The sequence below is a fragment of the Thalassophryne amazonica genome, chromosome 12 (assembly GCF_902500255.1).
Source record: "Thalassophryne amazonica chromosome 12, fThaAma1.1, whole genome shotgun sequence".
Lineage (NCBI taxonomy): Eukaryota > Metazoa > Chordata > Actinopteri > Batrachoidiformes > Batrachoididae > Thalassophryne > Thalassophryne amazonica.
Window position 1 is genome coordinate 96,172,997 of NC_047114.1, and position 19,321 is coordinate 96,192,317.

At 40.6% G+C, this 19,321-nt stretch overlaps 1 protein-coding gene across 1 annotated transcript in view; it reads left to right on the forward strand.

Annotated features, from left to right (window-relative positions):
• Positions 1 to 19,321, forward strand: part of LOC117521113 (rho GTPase-activating protein 29-like) — a 75,787-nt gene that overhangs the window by 39,468 nt on the left and 16,998 nt on the right. Inside the window, 10 exon segments of the mRNA XM_034182427.1 lie at positions 4,370 to 4,466; positions 7,004 to 7,076; positions 7,211 to 7,271; positions 7,847 to 7,996; positions 9,379 to 9,443; positions 9,614 to 9,724; positions 11,879 to 11,959; positions 16,266 to 16,433; positions 16,585 to 16,713; positions 16,867 to 17,054. Coding sequence (XP_034038318.1) covers positions 4,370 to 4,466; positions 7,004 to 7,076; positions 7,211 to 7,271; positions 7,847 to 7,996; positions 9,379 to 9,443; positions 9,614 to 9,724; positions 11,879 to 11,959; positions 16,266 to 16,433; positions 16,585 to 16,713; positions 16,867 to 17,054 — 1,123 coding nt within the window.

The following is a 19,321-nucleotide window of genomic DNA, read 5'->3' on the forward strand; positions in this document are numbered from 1 at the left end:
TATAAGGCTATTTGGAGTGTTTGGATGTTTGGACAAACACAGCCATTACAAATGAACAAAACATGGGCTCTCATAAACTGTGACTGACCTTATTCTTACAGTTAATGAAATCTGCTAAAGCAACACTGTTGTCATCTCTAAATATTTAGTAGAACTTAATAAAGTTCATTGCTAAAGCAAATTTTCTGTAAAGGAATATTGTTGCTCAGTCTGTTTTTGTATTCACAATCTTCAAATGCCCTTCTTGGGCTTCAAAATTTTGGCAAGTGGGAGGTGATGGTCTAGTGGTTAAGCGTTGGGATTCAGATCAGAGGATCCTCTGTTCCAAACCCAGCCAGACCAGAAAATCACTAAGGGACCTTGGGCAACGTCTTTAACCCTCTGGAGTCGAATGACATGCGTCAAAAGTCACATTACCTATTTAAGCGGACGGCGCACACAGTTGGCTCCACTCTGAGAAATGCGCGTTGAACGTAGAGACTTCAACCTCCAAACCACTTTTTAAATTTTGTTAATAAGCCATGTATAACTTTAATTATGATTAATAATTTGTGCAAGTTTTTTGGGGAGGATAATATTCTCATATTCACTGCGCATTTTGCAGACAGCTGCAACAAAATGACTTATTTCCTCCTTTCAGCTGAATGAGCAAGTGGGCTGGAAAGAAACAGGACTCCCTCAACTACAGCATGAGAAAGGGGTGTTACCATTGGTGGAAAAAACAGAAGCTAACCAATCACATTCACCAACTCCACATGGGTTTGGTGACATTGCACAGACCCCGTGTGTGTGTGTGTGTGTGTGTGTGTGTGTGTGTGTGTGTGTGTGTGTGTGTGTGTGTGTGTGTGTGTGTGTGTGTGTGTGTGTGTGTGTGTGTGTGTGTGTGCGCGCGCGCGCGTGTGTGTGTCTGCGACAGTAAAGAAGTACAAAAAATACACAATTTTTTTTATCACTGGTGTAAACTATATTACCAAATAAACAATGATCGCTAATCCACGTAATTTGCTTGCAGAGAGAAGAAAATTGAGGTTTTGTGTGGAGCAAAAAGCAGATGCAAACAGTTTTGAAAGTTGTGATATTTGCCGTGCTTGAAGTGTGTTTTAGTGTGTGTGGTGGAGTGTTTTAGCATGTGTAGTTAGTGTGTGGTGTAGCTTTTTATTTATTTAGTGTGTCAAAATAATCAGTTGTCTTGGAACAGCGCATCAGATCTCTCTCTTTTTTTTTTTTTGGAACTGCATGAAGATGATCGAACTGCGGAGCGCGTCATCAGACTCTGAACCAGAGCGTGATCAAACTGCTGATGAAGTGGATTTTATTGTTCTGGTCTGGACGAACGAGAGCAGGTGGATTCACCGATTTGTGCGCACAGATCAGCTCAGTGGATCGGACCGTTTCCTTCTGTTCCAGCGCCGACTCCTGGAGCACAGCTGGGTGGAGGCACACACTGCCCCAGCACTAAGCAGGCTCCAAGGGTGGGGAACACAGGAGGTCAAGTAGATACCCCCCAACCTCCCAAAGTCCAAGACACCTTTTTCTATTTTTTTTTGTTTGTTTGTTTGTTTTGTTGGGCTACGAATACAGCCAGGACACTCTGTACCAATAACAGTAAAAATGCTACAAAACAAGGAATTAGGGAAAAATACACATGGATATTGAGGTGGAATAGCTGTACAAATTTTTCAAAGTCAGCTTTCTTGTCAATTCTTCACATGTATCAGACATACAAAGCAATCAAATGACATTTCCCACCATCCCACGGTGAAATATTCCTGATAGTAAGGTAGTCAATAAGACAAACTTATCAAACAATTTGGAGCTTCTGATGTGTATTGAACAGGAATTGTTTTTCTGAGTGGCACAAATATAATTTGTGTGGCATCTTATTGCATGTAAATATCCACAAAAACGCCTGAAGCATTTCCTCCATTTTAATGTGAATTGTATATGACTTTGTTTATGCTACATTTTTACATCTGTTTTTGAAGTTTACAATTTATATTTACATTCTAAGTTACGAAAATGGTTCATTAAAAATATTTCTGGTTTTCACAGTAAAAAAAAAAACTAACTTTTTTTCTGATTTGAATTTTATGTTTTGGGGTCACTGTTTTAATGCAGTATGTCAGAATGAAAGAAAAACTGTAAAGTCACACAGGTGAGGTTGTTCTGAAAAAAATGACACCAAACAAGACCAGGTAAACAGTTTTTTAAGGTAAATTATGAAGATAAAACCAAAAGTAGTCAAAAATTCCCAAACATAGCCAAGACTCCAGAGGGTTAATCCCCAAGTTGCTCCTGGTATGTGGTGAACACTTTGCATGGCAGCACCCTGGCATCGGTGTATGAGTGTGTCTGTGAATGGGTGAATGTGAGGCATAATTGTAAAGCGCTTTGAGCTTCTGATGCAGATGGAAAATGCTATTTAAATGCAGTCTATTTAATATGGTCAGAAACCAGCATTCTGCAAAGTGATTCCATGTCGAGGATGTCCTCTGGTTTGTCAAAGGTCATGTTGATGTGTAATTGCACATGGTTGGTCATTTATGCAGCCTGTCACTGTGACATTCTACCAGCAAGTGTACTAATTGGCCTTTGGAAGTAACATATCATTGGCAGAAATTATGTCACGATGACACACACACACACACACCAGTAGTTTATGTCAGAAATGTCCTAGCTACCTGTGGAGCCTATACCTTTAGACCTGGGTTCGATTCTCAGTCATACCACCTGTCTGTGTGCTTGGACAAGACACTTCATCTACATTGACTTGACATCATCACATCTACTTGACTCAGCTGGCTCGGGAAGTAACCGGCATCAGACTGGCGTTTCGTCTAGTGGGAGTCATGAGTCAGGAGTCACTATTGAATCCGGGTATAAGCACGAGCATCAATGAGCCTCAGGGCCTATGGAGGTCTTAGTACTACTTCTTCTTCTACCATAACCAAATGGATTTCCCAGCTAACTAATATACAAAGATGACAGTCACTAAATAAATAAATACAAGTTTGCAAAATGTACTCGAAGGAGTTCTTTCTTGGCAAAACAAAAGCTCTCAAGTTTTTAATTCCGAGTTACGAAATTCCTCTGCTAAATCAATATATACCTCAAACAATATACTAGCATATTTTTATTGTTGCGCTCTACGTTATGCCAACACACAGTGGTATGCACGAGAATGGAAATGCTTTAACTCATTAGAGGCATTTTTTTAAACAAGCTAATCGTCCCACTTGGGGTCAGCCGTGAGAACACAAAGGCTCCTTTGCCTGAATGAGGTAGTTTCCATATTTCAGTCGTGAAGAGGGGTGGGGGGGCAGAGCCCTGGAGTCATTGTTATGAAACCCACAGGATGTCCTGAGGAAGAAGTCAGTGCATAAGTGTACGCTAGCATTCGTGACCAGGAGGCAGGCTCACATAACAGTGTGTCCTCTCCAGTGGTGTCCTCAAGAGTTTCCCTGGAAAAAAGCGGTGCTTCGTCTTTCCATGATGCTCGGACCTTTCATTGTCTCTACATAGGTCAACGTTTACTGCTGACATGGTCTGAATTTATTCCCTCAAAGGATAATAAACAGAGCTACAAAGGCGGGAAACCAGTATTTTTTATTTTATTTTATTTTCTTGGCCACCGATTTGGATTGCTGAGGTTTTGTGTGCCTGTCTTTAGCGAAAGACAAAGTGACAAAGAGGGTAAGTGCTGTGGTTGTTGTTGATAGTTTTATGTGTCATACAACTGAAGCTGTGTGACTGTTTCCTGTGGCAGACAGACAGGAAGTACTCAGCAAAATCAGATTTCACAGGTTGTGTCGCGGGTTCTTCTGATTGCCTTCTGGAACTGTGTTCTTGCTGAGCTGAGTCTCTCCTGAGTGCAAAGACGACACACAGATTCTCAGTGACGTTTCTTCAATCGCCTTCTCCAACTCTGTCTGAAAACCTGTAAACAACTTGTTGCGTTGCCATTTCTGTACATGATCAAAAAGGAAGTTTCTGTGTGGGCTAACAGCACTTTGGAGTGAAGAACCAGATTGTTTGGATTGTCTCTGAATAAGATTCGTCCTTGAAGGTCGAACAGGAGACCGTTTTAATGTGGTAGGCGGACATGCACACTGTAAGGGAGGTGACAACTTTTGCAGTATACAAGTTATTGTTGCCTTTTTTTTTTATTATTTTTGGAATACTTGACCTGTGTGTATTTCTTCAGAATTTTGGCGTTTTGTCTCTCAAATTAAGTTAATGTGTTTGCTTTTCTTTTCATTTCTGGGTATTAGTTGCGGTTAACACGTCGACTATAGCCTGCATAAGCTAATTCCATTGCACAACTTATATTTTTGCCTGAAGTTCAACTACATTTTATCATTCTCCACAGGCATCAACTTCAAGGAAGTGAACCTGGGGAACAAAAAGGCTTTATTTGGCGAGATACACAAATCCATCGACACTTTGGCATTCACATTCGGCAATGTGTGAGTACACCGCCTCTTTACTCTTTCAGTGGATTTTCAATCAGGGTTTTGTGTGTGTGTGTGTGTGTGTGTGTGTGTGTGTGTGTGTGTGTGTGTGTGTGTGTGTGTGTGTGTGTGTGTGTGTGTGTGTGTGTGTGTGTTTAAATGACCAGAATTCAGAGCTTTTTTTTTCCTTCTGATATACAGCTGGGTGCAAAGGTTTTAGGCACCCCGGATTTTGATTGCTGTTTTGGTGTCCCCCTTTTCTTTTTCTCTACTACTTCTTTTTTGCAATGGGGTGAACAAAAAAAAAAACACTTTGAAATGTTGAAACACTCGTATTCCATCAAAATAATAATAATAATAAAAATAATATTTTTAAAATTATGTATTTATTATTACTTTTTCATTCAAGAAATGACTTGATTATCAAATTACATCATTTTCATATTCTCTGTCTATTACTCTCAGGCTCTCTCTCTCTCTCTCTCGCTTTCTGTCAATCTTTCAGTTGCTATTTCTATTGGAGTCTCTGTCATCTTTCTGTCCATGTTTTCTGACTCTGATCTGAGACCTTTTAATTTTACTATCAGCCAAAACCAGTGTGAATTTCATGAACAAAGACTAAAATGGAAAAAATGCTCAATGACAACTTATCCAGGATTAACACAAGATAATCAATCAATCAATCAATCAACATTTATTTATAAAGCGCTTTACAGCACCGACTGGTGTCCAAAGTGCTTAACATTAAAAACACAAATTTACAAAATAAAACACATATAAAATAAAATTTTAAAACAACACATAAAAAAAAAAAAAGAACATAAAAATAACAGAACATGTCACCTCCCCACTAAGTGTTAAAAGCCAGTTTAAATAAATAAGTCTTTAACTTAGATTTAAAAAGTGCTAGGTCAGGAATAGTACGTAACTGAAGAGGTAGCTCATTCCACAGTCTGGGGCCAGCTACCGCGAAAGCATGATCACCCCAGCGTTTATATCTTGACCTTGGAACATCTAAGTAAAGCTGGCCAGACGCCCCTAACGTCCTACTGTAGGTGCGCAAAGTTAAAATTTCAGACAAGTAGGGAGGTGCAAGGCCATAAATAGCTTTAAAAACAAACATTAAAATTTTAAAATCAATTCTAAAACGAACTGGAAGCCAGTGGAATGAGTATAGGATGGGCGCAATATGCTCACGTCTAGAAGTGTTTGTCAAAAGACGAGCAGCAGCATTCTGCACCAACTGGAGACGCACAAGAGACGGCTGATTAATGCCCGCATAAAGTGCATTACAATAATCAAGTCTGGAGCTGATGAAAGCATGAATGGCCGTCTCAAGATCACGTCTACTGAGAAAGTGCTTTATTTTAGCCAAGAGGCGAAGTTGGAAAAAACTAGCTTTGACAACAGAATTTATCTGTTGATCAAACCTCAAACAGCTGTCAAATATCACTCCCAAATTCTTGACAGCTGGTTTTACATAGTTAGCCAAAGCACCAAAATTTGGTGTTACCACATTTGGTATGCCAGTGCGCTCAAACACCATGATCTCAGTTTTACCATCATTCAGGTAAAGGAAGTTTCGGGACAGCCACTGCTTTACATCACGAATACAATTAAATAATGATGACAAAGCATCACTCCCATTAGTCCTCACAGGCAGATAGATTTGCAGATCATCTGCATAACAATGAAAGGACAAATTGTGCTGGCTTATAATTGACCCCAATGGCAGAATGTACAAAGAAAATAGAATCGGCCCAAGGACAGATCCCTGCGGCACTCCACAGCACAGAGGAGCAGTTGATGAGGAAAGGTCCCCAATCATGACAGAAAAGCTCCTTTCAGCCAAATATGATCTAAACCACTCAAGTGCAGTACCATGAATGCCAATAAAATGTTCCAACCGGGAAACAAGTACTGTGTGATCCACAGTATCAAAGGCTGCTGTGAGGTCCAACAGAACCAGCACAGCAGGATTCCCTGCATCCACCGACAGAGTAATATCATTATGAACTTTTAAAAGTGCTGACTCAGTGCTGTGTCGCGATCTAAACCCAGACTGGAATTTAGATAGATAACAACTAAAGTCTGACTAACATTGGATTAAAGACGACAAACTTGTTAGAAAGTAGATTCATATCTACCCCCCCAACTAAAACTACCCCAACTTAATGGAAATCAATATATTAAAACTAAGAAACATTTTCGTCAGTGGACTAAAACTAAAATAGGGTTCTAAAATTACCACGGGCTCATATTGATGTTGATGCTTTTAAAAATGTTTTAAGTATTTCTTCATCCTGTTGAACACGATTAATGTTTATTAAGGTCATATTACTTAAAGTAAAACTAAAACTTACAGTAAAACTAGTGCAGCTTGGGACAGATTTACTCATTACAAATTTCAGTTTTCAAACACGTATACGATCGGCTTGTTTAAAGCCGATCCAAACTAAAAGCTGTATGTCAGAAACCTCATTTATTCTCTTTGGATTGGTGCAACAAACTGTGCTTATGTCATTTATTCTGTCGTATTATTGCCCGTCCAGAGTTTCTGACTTCCTTATGGGAGATGCAGACAGTGGCTCAGGGTTGGGGATCCCCCAGACCAGGAGAACCAGGGTGAGCCACCAGATTTCTCCTTGATGTAGACACACACACACATTTTGTCAGAAAGTTCTGTGTGTTAAATGCTGCTTATGATTTTAAACTTTGACTTTGTGTCTTTGACTTAATATAAATCTGTCTTTGCTCAGTCTTTTGAGAATCTCTCCGTGGATCCGGAGGAATATGTTTCAGAGAAATGTCATCTTGTTGGTAAGCGATCTCTCATTTACCCTTTGAGTACTGTTGGTGAAAAACAAATTCATCCATAAATGTATTAGTAATGGCTGCTTCATGAAGCATTCGGTGAGCAGTTCATGGCCCCAAGCGTTTCAGAGCATCACAGTGACTTAGCTGAGTGATTTAGATTTTGGCTTTTGCCTGAGGTGGACCCACCCAAACCTCTCCTCCAGTCTCTGTTATTTCTGCTGCTTTTTTTTTTTTCTTCACCCTTTCTTTCTGCACATACCTGACATTCTTTAACTGTTCTGTATGGAATGGGAAACACATGGGCTTTGTTTTAATTCAGATGTCAACCAGCTGGGAAAGATGAATCAAAACAAAAGAAAAAGCAAAAGATAATATACTTCCTGTGTGCTTGAGAGGATCACTATCACATTCATATCCTCCTCTGCAGCTCACATAATCCTCTTTTTTTCTTCTTCTTCTTCTATCCCCCATTTCCCCTCATCAAACATGCCTGTTGACATTAGAGAGCTAAAGAAAATCACTAGGAAATATTGGCTAGTTTCAGTTCACAATGCGTGTTTCCTCTGTGAACTCTCTAGGTTCAGATGTGCCTCTGTCACGCGAGGAGGAAGTTGACTTGTCTCTGCTGAAGAATGACAGTGGGGTGGAGTCTGCGCTACTCTATGCCAAGGCCTGGTCAAAATATATCAAGGATCTTCTGTCCTGGATGGAGAAACGGCTGGCTATGGGTGAGACGTTAGAACCGTTGGCTGTGCACTGAGCATATTACAATTGAGAAATACTGGTGCAGGATTCTTATGCTGCATTCATGTTAGCTCTAATTAGCAGAAGTTAAACCGGATGTTATGTTGTTTTTGATGAGAGGATTAATGGTAAATTATGCCTCCACTGGCTGTGAGTGTGGTGTCCAAGCACCGCGATAGCACTTGCCGTCAAAAGTTTAAAACTTTCCATTTTTGTTGCCGCTTGCCACAGTGGCATGGACAAACCAGATGTTGTGTTATCTTTAACAAGGAGAAAAGACTTTGTAAGTGCAGAGAGTCATTTGGTTCTAATTAGGTAAATATGAGTCATTTGTGTGATATTACAGGTATAACCTCACATAGAGTTGACTTTTTAAACAGCCATCATAGCCAGAGCTTCTTGTTTTTAATATAAAGCTGTACAAAATGCTAAAACTCTTTTGTAGCTTTCAATTAAATAAATTATTATCCATCTATTTAATAATGAAAAAATGTCACATCTGACATCATTTACCATCTAACACATATAGGCCACAGTAATTCTGCTATAGTGACTTGTATGGCAGTTTTTCTACTGTCAGCATGTGAAGGCAGCATTAGGATGAGGTTTAACAAAGCAGTAGAGAGCTGCAGAAAGATCAGACGGGTGTCTCCATGGACTATAAGGTTTACAGATGATGTTGTGATCTGTGCTGACAGCAGGTTGAGATGAGCCTAGAGATGTGGAGATATGCTCTGGAGAGAAGGGGAATGAAAGTTCATCTGTGACTGAGAGGGAGCCCGGTGAAACAGTAAGGTTTCAAGATGTAGATGTGGTGAAGGTAGATGAGTTTAAATTCTTGCCGTCAGTTATCCAAAGTAATGGAGAGTGTGATAGAGAGATGAAGAGAGTGCAGGCAGGGTGGAGTGGGTGGAGAAAAGTGGTAGGAGTGATTTGTGACTGAAGAATATCTGCAAGAGTGAAGTTTACAAGACGGTAGTGAGACCACCTATGTTGTATGGTTTAGAGATGGTGGCACTAACAAGAAGACAGGAGGTGGAGCTGAAGATGCTGTGATTCTCTTTGGGAGTGACAAGAATGGACAGGATTAGGAATAAATATATCAGAGGAACAGCTCAGGTGGGACGGTTTGGAGACAAAGCCAGAGAGACGAGATTGAGATGATTTGGACATGTGCAGAGGAGGGACCCAGCGTATATAGGGAGAAGGATGCTGAGGATGGAGCCACCAGGCAGGAGAAGAGGGAGGCCAAAGAGGAGGTTTATGGATGTGCAGAGGGAGGACATGCATTAAACCATCTTCTCAGTTTAGAGGAACATAATTTCTTCAGTCACTTAGTTTTGTTTAAATTTTTTTTCTCTTTCAGATGCTGAATATGCTAAAAGTTATGTTAAAATGGCAGAATCTGCAAAGATACTTGCAAGTCAGCAGGTAACAGAAGGGTTTTATTTTATTTTCCTTGGTTAGTTATTTTTGAGATCATTAATGAAGTAACTGTATAACACTAACTTAATTTGATCGGTTTAGAAATGTGAATCCATGCTGTCTGTAGAAATATTCATGAAACAATGAGTAAATTACTTCATTTTGTTTTGTCAAAGGACTACATGCCATTTAGTGACATCTACGTTTCAGCATTCAAGAATGACACTGAATACAACCAACTGCTGATTCAAACTGCAGTGGCTCTTCAAACGAATAAATTCATACAGGTAAGATGAAGAGTAACGTGTAGTTGTACACAGAAGACCACAAAGAGCAGTGACTCTTTCAGCTTACTCAAATGACCTTATCTTCTCAACGCTTATTGCGTCCGGCAATTAATGTAATAAATGGTAAATTTATATTGACGCTGAAAGGGCCTTACAAATAATGCCTCACATTCACCCTGATGTCAGGGTGCTGCCATACAAGGTACACACCAGAAACAACTAGGGGATTAAGGTCCTTGCACAAAGGCCCTTAGTGTATTTCTGGTTAGGCTGGGATTTGAACCGAGGATCCTCTGGTCTCAAGCCCAACGCTTTAACCACTAGACCTTCACCTCCCCTAATAAAATCATCTGTGTTAATTTATTTATTTGTCTGTCTGTCTCTGTTAGCAAGGTTACGTCAAATCTGCTGCATGAATTTTGACGAAATGTTTGCCACAGATTGATATTAAGCCGTGGAAGACTCCATTAAATTTTGGAGGTGATCCAGATCCAGATTCTGGATAAAGATTTCACTTTATATAGGCTTTTAAGGATTAGATTAAAACTACATCACGGATTCTCACCAAAGTTTCACCACAGATTGATATTAGGCCATGGAAGACGCCGCTAAATTTTGGAGATGATCTAGATCCACATTCTGGATCAGGATTTCAATTTGTACACTTCCCTTTGTCGAATTTTGTGGATTACGTCAAAACTACTTCGTGGATTTTCACCAAATTGTCACCACATATTGGTGTTAGACTTCAGAAGACTCCATTAAATTTTGGAGGTGATCCAGATCCAGATTCTGGATAAAGATTTCACTTTATATAGGCTTTTAAGGATTCGATTAAAACTACGCCATGGATTCTCACCAAAGTTTCACCACAGATTGATATTAGGCCATGGAAGACTCCGCTAAATTTTGGAGATGATCTAGATCCACATTCTGGATCAGGATTCCAATTTGTACACTTCCCTTTGTCGCATTTTGCGGATTACGTCAAAACAACTTCATGGATTTTCACCAAATTGTCACCACACATTGGTGTTAGGCCTCAGAAGACGCCATTAAATTTTGGAGGTGATCTGGATACGGATCTGGATTCTGGATCAGGATTTCACTTTGTAGACTTTCAAGGATTACGTCAAAACTACTTCATGGATACGACATCACGATGTAAAACCAAGATCAGGAAGACACTGTTTTGTTTGCTTGTGAATTAAATATCAGATTGTAACATCTTGATCAGTCAGACCATTCTGGATCAGTATGCAGTTATTGCATTGTGTTGTGGAATCCGAATCCAGATAAAGTTCGGGTCACGGTGTGAATCACATATGTTATTTTGAGTCCTCTTCAACCCTTGGCGGACATCAGAAATCTCAGATTGCTCTTGTTCTAATTACTCTAGTCTGAGAGCATGTGCTGGTGTTACGCATCACCACATCCACCACACTACGGAACCACCCCACGTACTGGATCACAACCACCCAGGCAAACATACCATACAGCTCCACCTTTGGGAAATAACCATTTTCCTGCTGCATTCAAGTTAAACATGAGCATTCTCTCATCTCCAGCCACTGGGGTCTTCAACCCTGAGGCACCTGCATGGTCCAGTTTGCCTTCATTAGACTTAATGGTCTGATGATCTCTTGCAGTAAAGGGGATACTCTTCATCTAAGTCTCCATAAGTTACAGCTTGTTTAAAATCCCTGAAAACTGTCAGTAATCACTTGGAAAAAGCAAAAGATTCTGCTCCTGCGCCACAGAGCACTCACGGTAACTCTGATAACCAGCAACTAATGGAGCAAATTCTCAAGATGTTCCAGAGAACAGTCTAGTCAAGAGAATGAAAAGGTGGTTGAATTTGGGTTTTTCATTCAAATGTTGAAAGTTTAATTTATTTAATTTAGTAAGGTTTATTTTAAAATATTGCACACGCTGAAGACCTATAATGAGGTTGGACCCAGAACAGTTTGTCTCTAAAGACGTGAAGTAGGTGGTAGAATTCTGTCAGCATCTGCTGATCAGCACGAAGAACATATGAATATCTTATGTGTTTCATTTTATGCTTTACTTTTTAGCATTTGAGAAAAATGCTGATGAACTGGTTGTTTGAATCCAAATGCCTCAATGTAATCATTTACTTTCATCTCTTCTCAGCCTCTGTTGGCTCGCAAGAATGAGTTAGACAAGCTGAGGAAAGACATCAAGGAGCAGTGGCAGAGAGAGCAAAAGAAAATGGTATGTTAAGAATCTCTTATCGCTGCATACGGGTCACACAGGTTTGCGTGGGGTGCTCCTGGCTTGTTAGCAAAACTACCAGTCAGTCATTGCATTAGCAAGGAAATGCGCATCCCAAAGTAAATGTTACACTGTTTTTCGCTCAGCCAAGGGATTTGCCTTGTATTTATGATGGTTATAACTGCATACAGGTAAGAGAACAGCTAAATATTTACATGAAGCAGAGAGTTGTCATTAGAAGTTGCTGACGTTTAAATTAAATGAAATCAAAGTGTTTCCTGATGCAGATTCATAATATGAAATATGACCAGTAATTTTATGAACCCTAAACAGCAGTATGAAATTAAATTTAGTAAAGTAAAGCTTAATTCTTGTTGTCATCATATACAACCCCAAACTTGAAAAATGTGGTACAGTATGGAAAAGGAGGTTGAGGGAGTGAAAGACGAAACCTGCGGCAATTCTTACATTTTCTTTGACTTCTATGTATTTGACTGCAGACAGTATGAACCAAAGATATTTCATGTTTTGTGTCACTAACTGTGTCACTGTTGCATTTAAGACCTGCAACCCATTTCAAAACAAAGTTGGGACTGGGGCATTTTAGGGCTAGCGATGTGGTATTTCAAACAGGTGATGCGAACAGATGAGTGTGATCGTGATTTGATACAAGGACAATATCCATGAAAAGGTCTTTGAGGAGCAGAGATGGGCAAAGGATGACCATTTTCCCAACAAATGCATGAGTGAAATTATTGAAATCTTTCAAACAGATGTTTCTCAAAGAAAGATTGCAAGGGATTGGCTTATTTCTCCCTCTGCATTAGGTAACATCATTAAGGACCCCTTCACACATAGTGCGAAGTTTGGACGAAATACACACTTAGTGGGCATCACACAGGAATTGTGTGCAAACTGTGTAATGTCATCTCTGCCACCAACGCCTTGTACACCTCTTGCTACAACTATTTGTGCACACCTAACACCGCGTGCATGGCACATAGACAATGTGTTGCCAGTCGCACTCTTGGTATGACCACTGTCATACTGGGAGTGAAATTTGTCTAAGTCCCACACGAGTGTGACATTGCAAACACACACACTGACATGTGGGTATGTGTGCTCCACTCACGGGAGGCGTGGCTTCCCACAGAAGCAGCTGTGGTGATCTGTCATTCTGGACATTCCAGCGAGACAACACCTACTGTGTTTGGACAGTCAGGAACTAACAACTGTCCACTGTGAGGCCTGTGTGTTTGATTGCTGTATTTACAGTACTGTTCAGAATAATAGTAGTGCTATGTGACTAAAAACATTAATCCAGGTTTTGAGTATATTTCTTATTGTTACATGGGAAACAAGGTACCAGTAGATTCTCACAAATCCAACAAGACCGAGCATTCATGATATGCACACTGTTAAGGCTATGAAATTGGGCTATTAGTAAAAAAAAGTAGAAAAGGGGGTGTTCACAATAATAGTAGCATCTGCTTTTGACGCTACAAACTCAAAACTATTATGTTCAAATTGGTTTTTTAGCAATCCCATGAATCACTAAACTAGTATTTAGTTGTATAACCACAGGTTTTCATGATTTCTTCACATCTGCGAGTCATTAATGTTGTTGGTTTGGAACCAAGATTTTGCTCCTTTACTAGTGTGCTTTGGTAGGTCATTGTCTTTGTCTTTGGTAGGTCACTAGGTCATTGTCTTGTTGAAACACCCATTTCAAGGGCATGTCCTCTTCAGCGTAAGGCAACATGACCTCTTCAAGTATTTTGACATATCCAAACTGATCCATGATACCTGGTATGTGATATATAGGCCCAACCCCATAGTAGGAGAAACATGCCCATATCATGATACTTGCACCACCATGCTTCACTGTCTTCACTGTGAACTGTGGCTTGAATTCAGAGTTTGGGGGTCGTCTCACAAACTGTCTGCGGCCCTTGGACCCAAAAAGAACAATTTTACTCTCATCAGTCCACAAAATATTCCTCCATTTCTCTTTAGGCCAGTTGATGTGTTCTTTGGCAAATTGTAACCTCTTCTGCACGTCTTTTATTTAACAGAGGGACTTTGCAGGGGATTCTTGCAAATAAATTAGCTTCACACAGGCATCTTCTAACTGTCACAGCACTTACAGGTAACTCCAGACTGTCTTTGATCATCCTGTAGCTGATCAGTGGGTGAGCCTTTGCCATTCTGGTTATTCTTCTATCCATTTTGATGGTAGAGAAGCTTGAATCTTCGACTGGACTGGGTTGCTTGACGCGAGGACGTTTCGCTTCAAATCGCAGAAGCTTCCTCAGCTAAAATTCTTGCTCTGGTGGTCTGACTTCTGTCTTGACTCTTGTAGAGAAGAATAATCAAGAAGTCACAAAAGCTGGAGTTTTAAACCTAACCAGACCCCTCCTACCGAGAGGCAGACTGCTATAGGCTAATTAGCACCTATTGTGCTCTAGTTAACACCCTCCTAATGACAGGCAGCTGTCCCTCTCCTGATGGCTCCCTTGACGACTCTGCTGATGACGTGAATGACTCATTACCATGAACAAAAGACTGAAACTGCTTTGACCTGAGTACCCCATTGTAAACAATTTGCCAAAGAACACATCAACTGGCCTAAAGAGAAATGGAGGAATATTTTGTGGACTGATGAGAGTAAAATTGTTCTTTTTGGTAAATGGACTGCATTTATATAGCGCTTTTCCATCTGCATCAGGCGCTCAAAGCGCTTTACAATAATGCCTCACATTCATCCCAATGTCAGGGTGCTGCCATGCAAGCTGCCGACTACACACCAGGAGCAAGGGCCCTTAGTGATTTCCCAGTCAGGCTGGGATTTGAACTGAGGATCCTCTGGTCTCAAGACCAGCGCTTAACCACTAGACCATCAACTCCCCTTTTTGTTGTAAAGAATGAAAAAAAAAAAACACTTCATATTACAACCCACTACTTATTGACAAAGAACCTTATAAAACGAGCTTGTCTGCCTTTTGTCCAATTTACAACTGCATGAAGTCACACCTTGTTTGAATAAGAAATCAAATCAAATCAGTTTTATTTATATAGCGCCAAATCACAACAAACAGTTGCCCCAAGGCGCTTTATATTGTAAGGCAAAAGCCATACAGTAATTACAGAAAAACCCCAACGGTCAAAACGATCCCCTGTGAGCAAGCACTTGGCGACAGTGGGAAGGAAAAACTCCCTTTTAACAGGAAGAAACCTCCAGCAGAACCAGGCTCAGGGAGGGGCAGTCTTCTGCTGGGACTGGTTGGGGCTGAGGGAGAGAATCAGGAAAAAGACATGCTGTGGAAGAGAGCATAGATCAATCACTAATGATTAAATGCGGAGTGGTGCATACAGAGCAAAAAGAGAAAGAAACACTCAGTGCATCATGGGAACCCCCCAGCAGTCTAAGTCTATAGCAGCATAACTAAGGGATGGTTCAGGGTCACCTGATCCAGCCCTAACTATAAGCTTTAGCAAAAAGGAAAGTTTTAAGCCTAGTGGGTCCAAGGGCCACAGACAGTTTGTGAGACGACCCCCAAACTCTGAATTCAAGCCACAGTTCACAGTGAAGACAGTGAAGCATGGTGGTGCAAGCATCATGATATGGGCATGTTTCTCCTACTATGGTGTTGGGCCTATATATCGCATTCCAGGTATCATGGATCAGTTTGGATATGTCAAAATACTTGAAGAGGTCATGTTGCCTTATGCTGAAGAGGACATGCCCTTGAAATGGGTGTTTCAACAAGACAATGACCCCAAGCACACTAGTAAACGAGCAAAATCTTGGTTCCAAGCCAACAAAATTAATGCCTCTCAGGTGTGAAAAAATCATGAAAAACTGTGGTTATACAATTAAATACTAGTTTAGTGATTCATAGGATTGCTAAAAAGCAGTTTGAACATAATAGTTTTGAGTTTGTAGCATCAACAGCACATGCTACTATTATTGTGAACACCCCCTTTTCTACTTTTTTTACTAATAACCCAATTTCATAGCCTTAAGAGTGTGCATATCATGAATGCTTGGTCTTGTTGGATTTGTGAGAATCTACTGAATTGTTTCCCATGTAACAATAAGAAATATACTCAAAACCTGGATTAATCTTTTTAGTCACATAGCTCTACTATTATTTTGAACACTACTGTACCTCACACTTTGTCAGCTGATTTAATGGGTTTGTCGCGTCTTGTTCTTACGTTTGTGTGAGCGGCTGCACAGCTACATTACGTTATCTTTTCATCATGTGCACAGCTGAAAGTTGAACTGTGTGGGTTTTGGCAGCAAGTGGCAGAAGCAAGTGTGCATAAGGCGAAAGCGCTGGAGGCCCAGCGGCGAGAGGAGTTCCAGAGAGCCTACTCAAATACCGGTCGCTCCCAGGAGGAAAACTCTACTGCTGGTAACAAACAGCTGGAGAAGAGGAGGAGGTTGGAGGAGGAGGCCCTGCATAAGGTAAGCAGGGAAGATGAAACCAGAGTTTTTCAAGCTGTTGGAGCTCCACATGGTATGTTTAATTTGATGTCCTTATGTGCCAGTAGAGTTTAATTTCTGCACGCTCGTTGTATTACGTGTCTTTAAGGTTTGGTGTCTATTCATTGTTCAGGCTCAGGAGCAGTACCAGAGCTGTTTGGCTGACGCGGGCGTCAGAAGAATGGATCTGGCCAACGCCAAGAGAACCATCCTCACACAGATCCGAGAGATGGTGTTCCAGTGTGACCTCACGTTCAAAGCTGTGAGTGGCCAGCGCAGACATTTACCAGTCAGCTGACAATAACAGAGGGGCAAAGGCAGGGCAATTACGCCAAGATTAAACATCTAAACAAATGGCAGAATACTTATTTTTTCTTTCAATCCTTTAAAAAAATGTAATCTGTTGTTTTTCCAGGTGACTGTGAACTGGTTCCAGATGCAGCAGATCCAGACGGTGTCGCTCCCCGCCCACTACCAGGCTCAGAGCCAGAGCGCCAAGCTGTACGAACCCGGCGAATGTTATTCCGAGTTTGTCCGCAACATCACCAAAGATCTGCATAAAGAGTGTGCACATTCTGATTCAGTCTCCTCTGACAACACCAGGTATCAATAACAGTCAATTATCTCTGCTGGTAATATTAGCTGTGCATGTGTGCGTTTGTCCTGGAGATTGAGGTGTTTTGTTTTTTCAGTTTCTAGTTACAGGGACGGTGTTATGAAATGTCTTTCTGTAACTACCGCCTGCTTGTGCATGGCTTAGTTCTTCTTTCTGCAAAGGCAACAATGAGTCAGAAGGAGGAAGTCAGAAAGGGACAGAAACAGAGGGAGAGTTAGAGGAGTGTTAAATTTGGTGACCTTCCGTAGGAAATACCTGCGGCGAGGGCAGAATGTAGCAGAGTTACATGGAGGGTGAGGGTTTGTTTCTGGTTTAGAGACCGTGTTAATTTTTCACATGCACACACTAACTGACGCTAACTTGACCTGTTTTAACATGTTGTTGAATTCTAAATCACAGGTGGTGTTGATATTGTTGGGAGAAAAATGGCTTTATGTTGTTGTTATGTTTTTGTTTAATGCTTTGAAGTGTAGCTGTATTCCAAAATGGAGTAAATTCAATTTTTTCTCCCTCAAATTTCTACTCACAACACCCCATAATGACAACATGAGAAATGTTTTTTTTTTTTTTTTTTTTTTTTTGTAAATTGATTAAAAAATTAAAAACTAAGAAATCACTTGTACAGCAAGTTATCCTTTGGATGTTGTTCCAGCTAAGGTGCTGAAGGAGGTTTTTAATACTGTTGGGGCGGTTCTCCTAACTTTTATCAATGCTTGTCTTAGATCATGGTCTGTTCCAGCTGCTTTTAAACATGCTGTGGTTTGACCTCTTCTTAAAAAACCTCAGCTGGACTCGTCAGTTTTATCCAGTGTTAGACCTGTGTCTCATGTGCCATTTCTGTGTAAGGTTTTAGAAAAGGTTGTGTTTTTACAGTTGCAATCATTTTTAGAAGCCAATCACATCTTTGAAAAATTCCAATCCAGGTTTAGATCATGACACAGCACTGAGTCGGCACTTTTAAAAGTTCATAATGACATCACTTTGTCAGTGGATGCAGGGAATCCCGCTGTGCTGGTTCTGTTGGACGTCACAGCAGCCTTTGATACTGTGGATCACACAGTACTTGTTTCCTGGTTAGAACATTTTATTGGCATTCATGGTACTGCATTTAAGTGGTTTAGATCATATTTGGCTGAAAGGAGCTTTTCTGTCATGATTGGGGACCTCTCTTCATCAGCTGCTTCTCTGTGCTGTGGAGTGCCGCAGGGTTCTGTCCTTGGGCCTATTCTATTTTCTTCGTACATTCTGCCATTGGGGTCAGTTATAACCCAGCACAACCTGTTCTTTCATTGTTATGCAGATGATCTGCAAATCTATCTGCCTGTGAGGACTAATGGGAGTGATGCTTTGTCATCATTATTTAATTGTATTTGCAATGTAAAGCAGTGGCTGTCCCAAAACTTCCTTTACCTGAATGATGGTAAAACAGAGATCATGGTGTATGAGTGCTCTGGCATAGCAAATGTGGTAACACCAAATTTTGTTGCTTTGGCTAACTATGTAAAACCAGCTGTCAAGAATTTGGGAGTGATATTTGACAGCTGTTTGAGGTTCGAGCAGCAGATAAACTCTGTTGTCAAAGCAAGTTTTTTCCAGCTTCGTCTTTTGGCTAAAATAAAGCACTTCCTCAGTAGACGTGATCTTGAGACGGCCATTCATGCTTTCATCAGCTCCAGACTTGATTATTGTAATGCACTTTATTCGGGTATTAATCAGTCGTCTCTTGCACGTTTCCAGTTGGTGCAGAATGCTGCTGCTCGTCTTTTAACAAACACTTTTAGACGTGAGCATATTACGCCCGTCCTGTACTCACTCCACTGGCTTCCAGTTCGTTTTCGAATTGATTTTAAAATTTTAATGTTTGTGTTTAAAGCTATTTATGGCCTTGAACCTCCCTACTTGTCTGAAATTGTAACTTTGCGCACATGCTATCTTTGCGCCCTTAATGTCCTGCTGTACAAGGTACAGTAGGACATTAAGGGCATCTGGCCAGCTTTACTTAGATGTTCCGAGGTCAAGATATAAACGCTGGGGTGATCATGCTTTCGCGGTAGCTGGCCCCAGACTGTGGAACGAGGTACCTCTTGAGTTACGTACTGTTCCTGACCTAGCACTTTTTAAATCTAAGTTAGACTTATTTATTTAAACTGGCTTTTAACACCTAATGGGGAGGTGGCGTTCTGTTTTTTATGTGCTGTTTTAAAATTTTATGCTATATGTGTTTGATTTTTGTGAATTTGTGTTTTTAATGTTA